Consider the following 13,320-nt stretch of genomic DNA (forward strand, 5'->3'; position numbering starts at 1 on the left):
TAATTCAATGTTTTTTATTATAAAGAGTCTTTGAATACTTACATGAGTGCAGCGTTTCCGCCAGGGGGGCGTCTTGCCGTCATTTGACGCTCTTATTCAGCTCGGAACGCCCTGAACTCGAGCCGAGGGCGTCCAAAAAAATAAATAATTTGAGAGAAGATCGAGTTTTTATTGCTTTTTTAAGTTTTGATGACGAAAAGGAAAAAGGACAAGGATGGAAAGGAGTCTGGTGGGATTCTTTTCTCCACCAGCAAAGCATGTTCTTGTGACGGAAAGTGTACTGCCGGCGAGCCTTGACGGGGGGGGGGGGGTTCTTCGGTTTAGCTCCGGCTCTTTTCACACCGCCCAGGGTCCTGAACTGCGAACCGTTTGCGTGCCTGCTTCATAAAGCCAAACCGCGCGGAAACCCCTCACAGCTCACACCGACAACAACAACAATGGCCGATTGTGTTGAAGCGCTACTCGTTTTGGTTTCGCTCTGTCGAAACGAAATGGAAGAAATGGGACGACTTTACTACCAACTTTACAGTCGTTACATGCTACATTCAAAACTGCTTTACAATCGTAATCATCAACTTAAACGACGATTCCGATTCCCCCTGCCCCCGCCTCGACGTAAGCGTGGCGTATGCGGTGCTTTTGCTCTAGCCGGACAATTTTTTGGTGCTTGAAACAAACTGGATTCCGGAGCTAAGAGGCTGCTCCGCTGCGGTGTGAACAGGAAAGCTCCAGCTCCGAACCGGCCCTGAAACACCGTTGATGTGAATGAGGTATAATGGCGTTTCCACTGCAGGCCTCGCTCGGTTTGGTTAGGCCTTATTAGGCCCGGCTCACTTTAATGCTGCGCTTCCATTACAGTTTAGGAACTGGGGTAGTTACTATAGTAACGCAGGGTAGGCGGAGCCGTGACGTCATCTTCAATGAGAGCCCCAGAAAAACAACACAGCCGTTATCTCTTAGCACTCAGAGCTCACAGCTCCTCATATCTGTTCAGAAACTAGACAAAAGTTAAACAAGTACAAATCACAGACTGCCTGTGTCATGGAGAATACAGTCGCTGGTTTGTTTATGTCTGTATAGGCCGTTGTGAGTGTGGACGGTCGGAGCATATATAATGTTAGCTTAGCCAAGCTCCATTTAGAAAACACGCATTTTAAAAGGGTTTTTCGCCTGCCGTCTGTCTGCAGACTTGTCAAAGCATTAATTCATGGTTTTTACTAACCGGTATCAGTATGTTGTTACTTCGGCATCATTTTGAAACGTGTATTACAATTAAATTACGGTCAAATATGTTCATCTTGTTGTAGTTGTAGCCCCCTTGCCAGCGATTCTCTCTCTAGTTTAGCATACTCAGCCCGACTCAGCCTGGTTGTTCCTGGCCCTAGAACCACGATTTTATGGGGCCAGAAAAACTGTGAATAAGGACCCGCTAGCCGGTACTAGGCCAAGTGGAAACGCAACCAAAAACGGGCCCCGCACGGCTCGGCACGCTTAAAGTGAGCTACCCGCTGCAGTGGAAACGCGCCATTAGTGAGCCGAGCCAAATGATCGGGCTCACTAAAAGGAGCCGGAATTCCCATCACTAATACGTAAAGAGATGGTATCTAAAGAAAGCACGAGTGCTATATAAATGAAATATTTTCTAATTATTATTCACTTTAAAGGATGGTATCTATAATGTTTAAAATGATCCCATACGTCATTATTTCCTCAACATAATTTTTTTATATTCATTCGAACATTAAAATATTTTTGGGCAAATGTTTCTTTGTTGACTTCCCATTATGGAGGCATCATTAATAAACCAAATGTGGGTTCATTATCCATATCATTACATCATGTGTTTAAATGTTTGTATGTCTGTTTCATTGTATGCTTTTATTAAATGTTTTCATTGTTAAGTGTTTTTGATTATCTTGGAAAGTGCTATATAAATGCAAAGTTAATTCATCTTATCTAATATGTGTGGATATATAGTAGTGTATCATTACTATAAGCAGATGGTGTAGTATTGCCCAGTGTACTGGAGAAGATTGACTTCACTTCACGGCTGCATCTTGAATGCAAATGAGCATCAACATGAGCGCAGAGTTATTACACTTCATTAGCTGGAGGTGATGTTTTTAACCTATTCAAACACACCAACACAGCTCACACACCTTTCCTCTAGTTCAAACAGCATTTTGATGACCTCTCAACCGCATGCTGATAGCTTTTTACATATTTGTGTCTCTGTGGGCTTTTTTAATGACGTGCCACTGTGATACTGTGGCAAACAAATCATTAAGCTATGACTAATGTCTATAGACAGGAGAATATGTTGATTCGAGAAGTCCTCGTTAGGCTAATGAGGAGCAAATGAAAGCATTTAATAATAATATGTAGATATTATTAGGCTCCAGTTGGACTTTAGTCTAATTTAAAGCAACAAGTGCTAAAGTGTAATGCGTCTTTGGGTACTGTTACGTCCCGTCCACACAGCGGCGTGCGTTGAAGCTTGCCGGCGTGCGTGTCTGAGACTCGACCAACAACCAATCACATGAATCTCCCGCCCCTGACACACAAGCAGCGGTTTGATTGGCTAGAGCTTGTACTGGCATATGATTCGATTGGCTGACGCTTCTGCGGAGGCGTCAAAAGTTGAACATTGCTCAACTTTTGCAGCGAGCCACGCCAGCAAAGCTCTGCTTCGCTTCCCGCAATGCAGTTCGGCGAAAAGTGACATCACCCCATTCAAAGTGAATGGTGAAGCTTTCAACGCACGCCGCTGTGTGGACGGGCCGTTACAGCTCATCCGTCAGTAGGGTTGGGAACCGAAACTCGGTTCCAGATGAGAACCGATAAGAAAATGCCGGGTACCGGGTACCCATACAAAATACACAATTTCGGTTCTGCTTAACGGTTCCTAAACGCGGTAGACCCTGTATTCCAGCGGGTCCGTCTGCACTGCGGTGACCCGGTGGAATACAGGGCGGACCTGGAGAATCACAGAACGGCCGGTCGTCAGCGGGCCGTTGACGGCCGGCTCGGTACGCTGACGGCCGGCACCGCCCTTCATTTTTTTAAACGGCATCATATAAATTGCGCTGACAGGCGACAGAGGTCCACAGTTGCCCCGCAGCGATGCTCCCCCGCCCTCCCGTAGACATTTCACAAGCTCAGTCACTTCATAACACCAAAGATAGGTCGCGGTAAACACTCTGAAGTGAGGCTCCACTACACTAAAAAAGAAAAAGAAAAGGCAAAGTGTAATGCCTGTTAATAGCTTGCCACAGGCATAGCTCAGTTAAAATAAATCACAGCTATTGTGCAATACATTTGTATTGCATGTATATTTTTTAGTAACAATTTCAGTTAAAGCTTTTAAGAATAAATATATTTTTGTTATCTAAACGTTTGACCTCTTTATTTTACAATTTTGGAATCGAAACGGGGAATCGATAAGAACCGGAATCGATAAGCAGAACCGGAATCGAAATCGGAATCGATAAATTTCAAACGATACCCATCCCTATCCGTCAGCTGGTTTCCACTTTTTGAACCTGATCAATTGCATCCGTATCTTTATATATACTTGTATACTTACTAATATGATCAGCACCTGCATAGCCGCATAGACATTATATCAATATGTCCTGATTTTATCATTAGGATTGAAAAAATTGCATTGGTAAGTAAGTAAGGGCTTAAAATCACGATTATTAATTGATATGAGGGACAAAATAGTCTAATTGAACTTTCAATACAAATTTAAATAAACAGAGCACTGCTACAGTTTCAGGCAGTGCAAATGTAAACACCATTAAAAAATCAAAATAAGACTTACAATTAAATATGTTTTATTTTCTAACCTTAAAGGGGACCTATCATGCAAAATGCACTTTTTTATGTCTTTTATACATAAAGATGTGTCCCCGGTGTGTCAGGGAACTCACGCAGCGTCAGAAAATAAAACCCTCTCTCTTTTCCTCCGTACCCAAATCTCTAAAAACGGGGGTACAACGGAGCTGATCCAGATTTGCGTCCGATATGACGTAGTATCGGAAATGTGGACCCACGGCCCTATCAGAAAGTTGCTATCAGAAACAATGCCCGACTGTTCTGGACGTAATATGGTCGGTGTTTACATTAGCATCGCTAACACTCAGAGCTAACCTGTACTGGAGAGCATGTGTGTGAAGAAGCAGGAAGTAAAAAGGAACTCACCTTGTGGTATAACCGGCAAGAGAGAAAGCCTTTGAGCTCCAAACTGTTTCAGAGAGAATCCTTGATAATCCATGATATGGCGTTTCATCACGGCAGTATTTAGTTTAGACAGTAGCTGCCGGGTCCCGCATGAGCTCAACCCCTCCTTTTTTTTAAATACATTTTTTAAAGCTTTATACCCCAAATCAGCACTTTAGAAACAGGAAGTGAAATAGAGGGATATGAGGCATGGCTAGAATGGGTGATCTGTTTGGTATTTTGAGCAAAACACTTCATAGACATGTTTTTTTATATATTTGTATATATCTGAGACCCATGCTATTGCCTAAAAATATCATGATAGGTGACCTTTAATCCTGGGCATTTTAGTTCTGCCCATCTGCTTCTAAAAAAACCGCATCTAAAACCTCAATATCCTAGTTCATAATTTACTTTAATACAATCATGAAAAGCCCAAATAAAGTGGTGCAGGAATGAGTCCGAAACCCAGGAATGTGTCAGCATTTAAGACATTTTGCCGGTAAATGTCTGAAGCTTTTACACGGAAAAATTCCATGGCTTTTTGTCGAGAGAGCCCTTGCTATGCTAACTCTCGGGTCAGCCTACAAAAACACACTGCACCACTTTATAGTTATCGCCTTTAATATTTGATTAATTGTTCCTCATTAATTAGAGTAATGAGGGTATAGCTCTCTACTTCGGTCTCTGATGTCTGCAGGTCAGCAGCTCTTTAGCACGACTCTGCATTTCCTTCAGATTTCCATTATGTTTTAGTTTCCAAAGACCAAACACTGCTTTACTATAACGTGCTTATGTTAATGCTGGAAAGGTTCAATTGAATTTAAGCAAATCCTTCCTTTAACACTAAAAACAGATGTTTCCAACCACCACTTGTTGAAAAGCAGATACCTTTCATATCAACACAGAATTGACTGTCTGTGTGTTTTCCGATATTTCCGTTTTCCACAAACAAGACATGTGAGAAATAAAATGTTGTAAAGGCAGTCACTGGTGTACACTCTTGATGTAAAATCCATACTGCGCTTAAGACGATTCAACAGCTAAAACAACTGAGCCATCTGTAATGATATTTATTTAAAGTGGACCTATCATGCTATATTTGAAAAATATATTGTAGGGCCATACCTTTTTTTTTCAAAATACCAAACAGTTCACCCATTGTAGCCATGCCTCATACTGCTCAAACCCCTCTTTTGAAGCCCTTTCGAGGCGAGCCGCAACGCGTCTCAAACAAGCCTATTTGACGTCAGTTCGGATGGAATCTGTATCCGCTCGTTGTACACCCGTTTTTAAAAGATGTGGGTACGGAGGAAAAGAGAGAGGGTTTTATTTTCTGTCGCTGCGTGAGTTCCCCGACGCACCGGGGACACATACTTATGTATAAAATACATCACAAAGTGCATTTTAACTGTTAGCTAGAAGAGCAAATATTTTGTTCATATATCTATTTTAGGAGATGTATTAGAAACACAGCCTGTCCTCCTGCTCTGTTGGTGTGTTTTTCAATAGCTCTTTGCCCGAGTGATCACCTGCAAACAATCACCAGCACAATCAAGCCATGTCGGGATGCAATTTTGTTTCAGTCCCCCTCAAGTCTTCACCAGATGGTCTTGTTTTCTGCCGTCTCACAGGCCAGTTTTACAAAGACCTGTCTTATTGACTCTCGATTTTAGACCGGTTGCGACAACGCCTTTTTCTTGCCTGCAATCCTTTTTTTATCATATGAAATTCTGCCTTACAACGGTAAAATGATGCATCGTCTCTTGTCACCCTTTGTTTGAATTAGAGTGGAGTCTTGCTAATGGATATACGCAGCTTGTCAGGAAAAAATTAACTTTCCATTTGGGGAATGTCTTTCAGTACTGAAGTGGAAGAAGTACTCACATATAAAAAATATTGGACGAGTAAAAATGCTGCATTGAAATGTTTACTTGAGAAAATATGCAAAAGTATTAGCACCAAAATATACTAAAAGTACCTTAATTATTGTATTATATTTAGTGATGCATGAATCTGTGTCACTTTAATGTTGTAGCTGGAGAGTTACGGTTGATTTAAATGTCTCCTCTATATAATGATTTGGTAGCTTAACCTTTAATAATGTATCATTATTAGTTGTATATTAACATTTATAGTATGGATTCTGTTTTATCAATCTTAATCTGCAAAGTAGTTACTAACTAAAGCTAATACATACATTTAGTGGAGTAAAAAGTACAATATTTGCGTCAAAATGTCGTATGAAGTAGCATAAAGTGAAAAGTACATGTACCTCAAAGTTGTACTTCATTACAGTACTTGTACTTCACTAGAGCATTTCCATCGACAGTATACATACATGAGAGAAAAATCACAAAATGCATTAATGTCGCCTTCGAACTCAACAACACAACCAATAATAATAATAATCTATGTTATGTTGACCCAAATATCTTCAGGTTTCTTTTTTACACCCGAAGGTTTTGTGATTACCTTCAAATACAGTACACACAAACCCCGACTCATGGATAAATCCCCCTCGATGGATAAATACCTGCAGAAGAAGTCCGCTGAGAGCCGTGGAGAGGCACTGAGCTCCTCTGGTGCCGAGAGGGTACAAAGACCCGTCTTCCACCCCCAGGGGACGAGGCCCCACCAGGCTAGGACCGCTGGTCAGAGACACCACTTCTGATTCCAGGTCAGCATCAAGGAGAGCCTGCAGCAACCTCAGGAGGCTGACTGCAGAGAGAGCAAAGAGAGGAGGGGGGTCAGGAGGGCAAACAAAGAGTATGGAGATAAATCTGGTTTAGTAAAGTTTTGATCTGAAAGTTCAAGTTGTGATTGGTCTTTTCATGTTGAATATTATTATTCATAATGATTCACTCTATTATGCTTTTAGGGGTTTTTCCTTTCCTGTAGTGCAGCAGTTCCCAACCTAATCAACTCAGGGCCCACTTAAGATAGTAAAAATGTTTCGCAGCCCACATTCAACCATAAACAATAGAGTGCCACAGTGACGCGTCCTAAAACCCGGAAGTAAGTTAGCATGTTACCACTTCCGGTTCCTTCGACAAAAACCAATGCAATTTCTCCATAGGATTTTGGAAAATAAGTCGATAGATAGATTTATGATTAGAAAATTATAAAAGTAGGGTAGACATGTGGATATTATCCGAATGAACAAAACGTGGAGTTTACTTCCGGGTTTTAGGATGCGTCACTGTGGCACTCTATACGGAGGGTAAATAAAGTTCTGATTGGTCAATTCAGAACATGTGACACGTTGTTAATCCAGTAGAACAGACCGCTGTCAAGGACTGTAATGATCGTTGCTAAGGAGGATCAAGAAAGTTTAAGAGGTTAAAATAAAATAAAAAGATCTTGATAATGAATTGTTTCCACCCAAATCATGTTTGGCTAATTATTTGGCGGCCTGCTTGCAATGCAGGCCGCGGCCCTAAGGTTGGAAACCGCTGCTGTAGTGTGTTTTATCAAATCAAACTTTATTTGTATAGCCCAATATCACAAAACACGTTTGTCTCAGTGGGCTTTACAGATTAAAAACATACAACAACATTGTATATGATGGAGTTACAGCAACATAAGACAAGATAGAAATAAAACAAATAAAATAAGATACAACAAAAGACAATACAAATACATAAAACATTCAAACCAATACCATAACATGCAAGCTCTAACTGAAGGCTATGTTAAATATGTAAGTATATAGGTTTTAGTGCATGTAAATGGTCTGCAAAACCTAACATCACGAAGGGTTTAGGGAGAGAGAAAAACTCTCCCAATAGATATTTTGATATTTGAGTTCAAAATCATTCTCTTTGTGTTTCCAATCTTTTCACAGATCTCAGAATTGTTTGATTGATTTAGCTCCATAGAAAAGGAGAAAGCAAACACATGTGAAGGGCAAGGCCACAAGAGAACCAGAGTGTACTATGTTTTTGAAATAGAAGATGCAGAGGTAGCAGCTGAAAGGAATTGAGGGCCGTTTTTGTGCTGGTACGTGACAGAAAGAGTCTAAGTGAGGGACGGGGTTAAAGAAAGGTCCAGGAACCAAAAGAGTGATGGAGATGGAGATAAACAAAGAGACACAGACCAAAACAAATCGCTAAAACCCAAAGGGATCCCAACTGCCAGCCATCTGACTTGCACTCGATGCCACATACTCTGAGATTACAGCTCTCCGAGGGAGGGACGACTCAATTAGCGGCAGCAGAAGAGAGGGAGGAGAGATGGGGTGAAGAGAGGGGGAGAGGAGATACATCACAGCAGCCTGACAGGCCACTTATCCAGCTGACAGACACACACATGGAGCAGCCGGATGATCTGTCTCCGAGCGCTGCAGCGGGATGTGGGTCACTTTATGTAATGAGAGTGAGAAATGTATCCCAGGGTTTGGTTAGCTCCGCTGAGGACGAAACAGGGACAGACGCTACCTGCTTACATTTAACAAATTGGACTGTCAACGCTAACAGGTTAACAATCTCGATTAATCTGGAAACCTTGACGTGTTAAAAGCAAATTAATCACACTATCAAGTTGCTTCCGTAATTCTAGTGTGGATGTTATGGTTCGTTTCAGTTGTACCGGGAAGTAGGAGTATCAGAGTTCCCAGTCGGAAATTTGAGCCCCATGAGGTCTGACTCAGAGATACCTCACCATACCCAAGATCATCACCACAATGGAGTCTCCGCAAGATGAACATCAAGAGAACACTTTGATAACATAACATGTTTAGCTCTTTTGTGTTATTTGTGTCATTAAATCAACTTCACTTCTATCTGTGGATACGTTGCTTCGGTGTTTGCATTCACAAAATAAAGCGTAGTTATCAACCGGTATTGCTAACAGCGGCTAATCTGAGGTGAGTGCTAAAGCTGTGAACAAGACAAACTACTTTCCTGCGAGCGTCCATATTTTTCCGCGCTACTGATTACGTCACTCCCAGTTATGACTTCCAATGTAAATTGATCGAACATCAACCATGAATCGCATGTTAATGAAAAACGATAAAGAAAGCGGAGGAATCGGCACAAGCTCCATGTATAACACTGACTGGAGACAGAACCAAAATGGTGGAATGAGCTCCCCATTGACATCAGAAAGCTTATTCATCTTCTGGCGCAGACTGAAAACTCATCTCTTTCGACTCGAGCAATAAAATTACTAACAAACAAAAACAAAATAAAAAGCACTTATATACTAACAAAGCACTTGCTTGCCAGTTGAGTAGCACTTAAAATGTTTGGCTCTATGAAACCTGATGTACTTATATGATTCTGTTTTCTTCAAGGTTGTATCTTCTTGGTCGAATGCACTTATTGTAAGTGGCTTTGGATAAAAGTGTCAGCTAAATGCAATGTAATGTAACCATTAGTGCTGTAGCGACGCGTCGACTTCAAAATCTCGTCGACGACAGATTTCCTCGTCGACGCATCGCCACACACACGTGGGTCAACCAAAGCAACAAGCAGTTCGCAATCACACTTCAAACACAATGGAGACTGAAACGGCTACCACCTCCTCCTCACAGGATTGCGCACGAAGCCCCCAAACAAAAACATCTCGCCCTAGGTCTTCAAAAGCATGGGAATACTTTAAATGTAGTCCAAAACGCAAAGGCATTGTTATTTGCAGTCTTTGCCAAATGGAGTTGGCATACCACACTAGCACAACAGCTATGTTGGAGCATTTAAAGCGGAGGCACCCCCTTGTCTCTCGTGAAGGGAGCAATGATAAGTAAGTACTAACTTTGGCTAAATTAATTCCACGTTTGTGTAGTGTGTTGTGCAGCTTGAGTTCTGTGCACTTCGGTAGTGCTAACTATCTTATAGCTCTCCGTGCGGTTGTTCGTGCTTGGTTGGTTAGTAGTTAATGTTAGCTACCTAGCTAGCGGCGCCAGCTGTGTGTTAGTTAACGTTTGTCAGCATTTAATGTTGGCTGGAATGGTAGCTAGTTTACGTCTGCAGTAAACCGCTATCTAGCCACTACTAACCCGGAACGAACTAACTGCACCATGGCGACATAACATTAGACTAACGTTAGTCAGCATATGGCGCGTTTCCACTGCAGCGGGTAGCTCGCTTTAAGCGTGCCGAGCCGTGCGGGGCCCGTTTTTGGTTGCGTTTCCACTTGGCCTAGTTTTGGCCCGGGGCTACTTTTTCACCTTTTTTTTTTCTTTTTTCTAAATCGTGGTTCTAGGGCCAGGAACAACCAGGCTGAGTCGGGCTGAGTATGCTAAACTAGAGAGAGAATCGCTGGCAGGGGGCTACAACTACAACAAGATGAACATATTTGACCCGTGATTTAATTGTAATACACGTTTCAAAATGATGCCGAAGTAACAACATACTGATACCGGTTAGTAAAAACCATGAATTAATGCTTTGACAAGTCTGCAGACAGACGGCAGGCGAAAAACCCTTTTTTTAAATGCGTGCTTTCTAAATGGAGCTTGGCTAAGCTAACGTTATATATGCTCCGACCGTCCACACTCACAACAACGGCCTATACAGACATAAACAAACCAGCGACTGTATTCGCCATGACACAGGCAGTCTGTGGTTTGTACTTGTTTAACTTTTGTCAAGTTTCTGAACAGATATGAGGAGCTGTGAGCTCTGAGTGCTAAGAGCTAACGGCCTGTGTTGTTTTTTGGGGCGCTCATTGAAAAAAAACTATTATTTATTTGAGATACATTACGTTTTTTATTAATCGAACAACAGAAAAATAATCGTTAGATTAGTCGACTAATCGATAAAATAATCGCCCGATTAATCGTTTTCAAAATAATCGTTTCCCCCCAGCTCTAGTAACCATCACTACCCTCGCTGTAATAGAGAAAATAACGAGAACTTGAAGCTAAAAAGACATTAAGAGGAAAGCACAACACAGGTAATGGGAGAAAACATGAGCTGAGCACACACAGATTAGATAAGGGAAAATCACTTTTCAGGTTACACACACTTTCAAGTCTTACAAAAACAATCATCAAATGAAATCCTGAGTGTGTTACCCAGCGAGAGATTGTCCATGTTTCGTTTCTGAACGAGGAGTCGCTGCACAGCTTCGTCCAGACTCCAACTGATGCTCTTTTGGACCTTAAGTAATGGAGAATAACAAGAATCTTAATCAGTGTTTCTGTTGGGAATCTCTCTGCAGAACAGAGATTAAACAGCGCTTAATTTCATGTTGGCAGCAGCATGCCTTAATTAAAATGTTATGAGCCAGACAGGCCTCCTGGATTGTTTTACAAATAGTTTTTATCAGGTTTTATTTAATATGATAATATAAAGCCTGGAGCTGAGGGAAATTCTTTGTGTTAAGAGTTACAGCCTGACCTTGCATAATGACTCTAGACGGGACTGTTATATTAAAAATAGCGTATTTTTAATATAACGAAAAACATGCCTTGGTGATGTCTTACTTTATTTAGATTTCCCATGCTAACTAGTTTCATTAGGCCCCCGTGAAGAGAACCAGGCGCTGAAGCAAGTGGCCAAACGGTGGTGCGACAACTTCTCTGATAGTTAAAGGTGGGGTAGGTAATTCACTTCAGAAACACTTGTTGTTATATTCCATGGAATGCTCTTAACATCCCGATAGCAATGAATAAATGAAATACTTTGACAATAAATACATAAACAAATGTCATCTGTGGAAGCCGTGGCGCTGTAAAAAGCACGGCCAATCATCTGCGCCGGCCCGGCTAAAGTAACTGGATGGCCTACCTGCCTGTCAGCCTTCCATCTGTGCACAAACTTATCTCGTGCCCTCATTGGTCATGTGCGCGTTCGTGTGTGTTGGGGGAGGGGCTCTGTGAGGAAGTCTGAAGGAAGGGGCAGATTTTTTCCCGCTGCTTACTTTCAAATTCTAGCACACTCGAGCTGGTTTCTCCATTCTTACCTACCCCACCTTTAAATGACATCATTGGGCCCAAACATTTTTTTTTTCTTGTTGATTTATATTGGGAAAGACAAGTCTGTAAAACAGCGTTTAGGTTAAACAACTACCCAGTACGGAAAATTGAAAAGCCCTTATTTAAATCATTAGGTCCTACAAGTTGTAAATTGCACTAAAAGAGTGTTATTTTCTCTTTACATTAATTTTGGGTAATTTGTGACTATGTGGGGGCGGGGCTTAGGAGAAACTAAAGTGCACATGCAGAGTTAGTCTGTTTCAAAATTATAAGTGTTTTGTCATTATATTTGAAATGACTAGGTAATCTACGTTAGCTACTGTAGCTATCTTACAGCAGATTTGAAATAATATAGGAAGGATTCATGTGTTCACATTGTTTAAAAAAAAAAGCCAATAAAACGTACACTTGAGGTAAGGTAGGTAGGTTTTATTGCATTGTTTTTTAAACTGCCGCAAGTTTCTCCTAATGGAAGTGTATTGGGCCTTTGTAACGTGTGTGCCTCGTCTCCAACAGTGTATCCAGTTCTCTTTAAACATCCGTGAGTTGTACTTTCCATTGAAATCTCCCCCGACATGATGTTTTAGATTAGATTCCACTTTATTGTCATTGCAAAGAGAACAAGTACTGAGAAAACAAAATGCAGTTAGACGTCCAGTCCAGAAGATGATCTGAAGCCATGCTCTATTTCACGGTAAGTCCTGTGATTTGCCCTCGACTTTGATAAATTCATTGCAGAAGTTGTGATAAGAGCAAAGCAGAGCTGTGGCGTACCTGAGACGAGTGAACGTGCTGCAAGGTAACGAGGGAGGACAGGAGGAGGTGGCTGCAGCACAGCAGGGCTGAGGGAGGACAGGTTGATGGAGTAAATAAGGAAGAGGAGGAGGAGGAGGAGGAGGAGGAAGAGAGGACTGTCTGCAGCTGGTCCATCAGGCCGCTGTTGGAGAGCAGCACGGAGACAGCTGGGGAGGAGAAGGCAGCGTGTCATTACACTTTGATGTGATCTGCACTTGTATGTCAGTGTGTGTATGTGTGAATAGCAGTTGGTCTGCAAAACTACATGGTGCCCACACACAACTACACACACTTTCATTTTTCTCTTTGTGGTGGCTTGAGGACTTTGAAACATTACAAATTGATAAACTTGTTACATTTAAAACAGATTCAAGGCAAAA

At 41.6% G+C, this 13,320-nt stretch overlaps 1 protein-coding gene across 1 annotated transcript in view; it reads right to left on the reverse strand.

The window, feature by feature from the left end:
- LOC117537161 overlaps positions 1 to 13,107 on the reverse strand; it is a gene marked incomplete at its 5' end in the record, with an annotated part of 36,382 nt that extends 23,275 nt beyond the window's left edge. The window contains 3 exons of the mRNA XM_034202300.1: positions 6,761 to 6,945; positions 11,243 to 11,327; positions 12,920 to 13,107. Coding sequence (XP_034058191.1) covers positions 6,761 to 6,945; positions 11,243 to 11,327; positions 12,920 to 13,107 — 458 coding nt within the window. The remainder of the gene's footprint in view (positions 1 to 6,760; positions 6,946 to 11,242; positions 11,328 to 12,919) is intronic.
- Positions 13,108 to 13,320: the final 213 nt, after the last annotated feature.

This window comes from Gymnodraco acuticeps, unplaced genomic scaffold, assembly GCF_902827175.1.
Source record: "Gymnodraco acuticeps unplaced genomic scaffold, fGymAcu1.1, whole genome shotgun sequence".
NCBI classification, from domain to species: Eukaryota; Metazoa; Chordata; class Actinopteri; order Perciformes; family Bathydraconidae; genus Gymnodraco; species Gymnodraco acuticeps.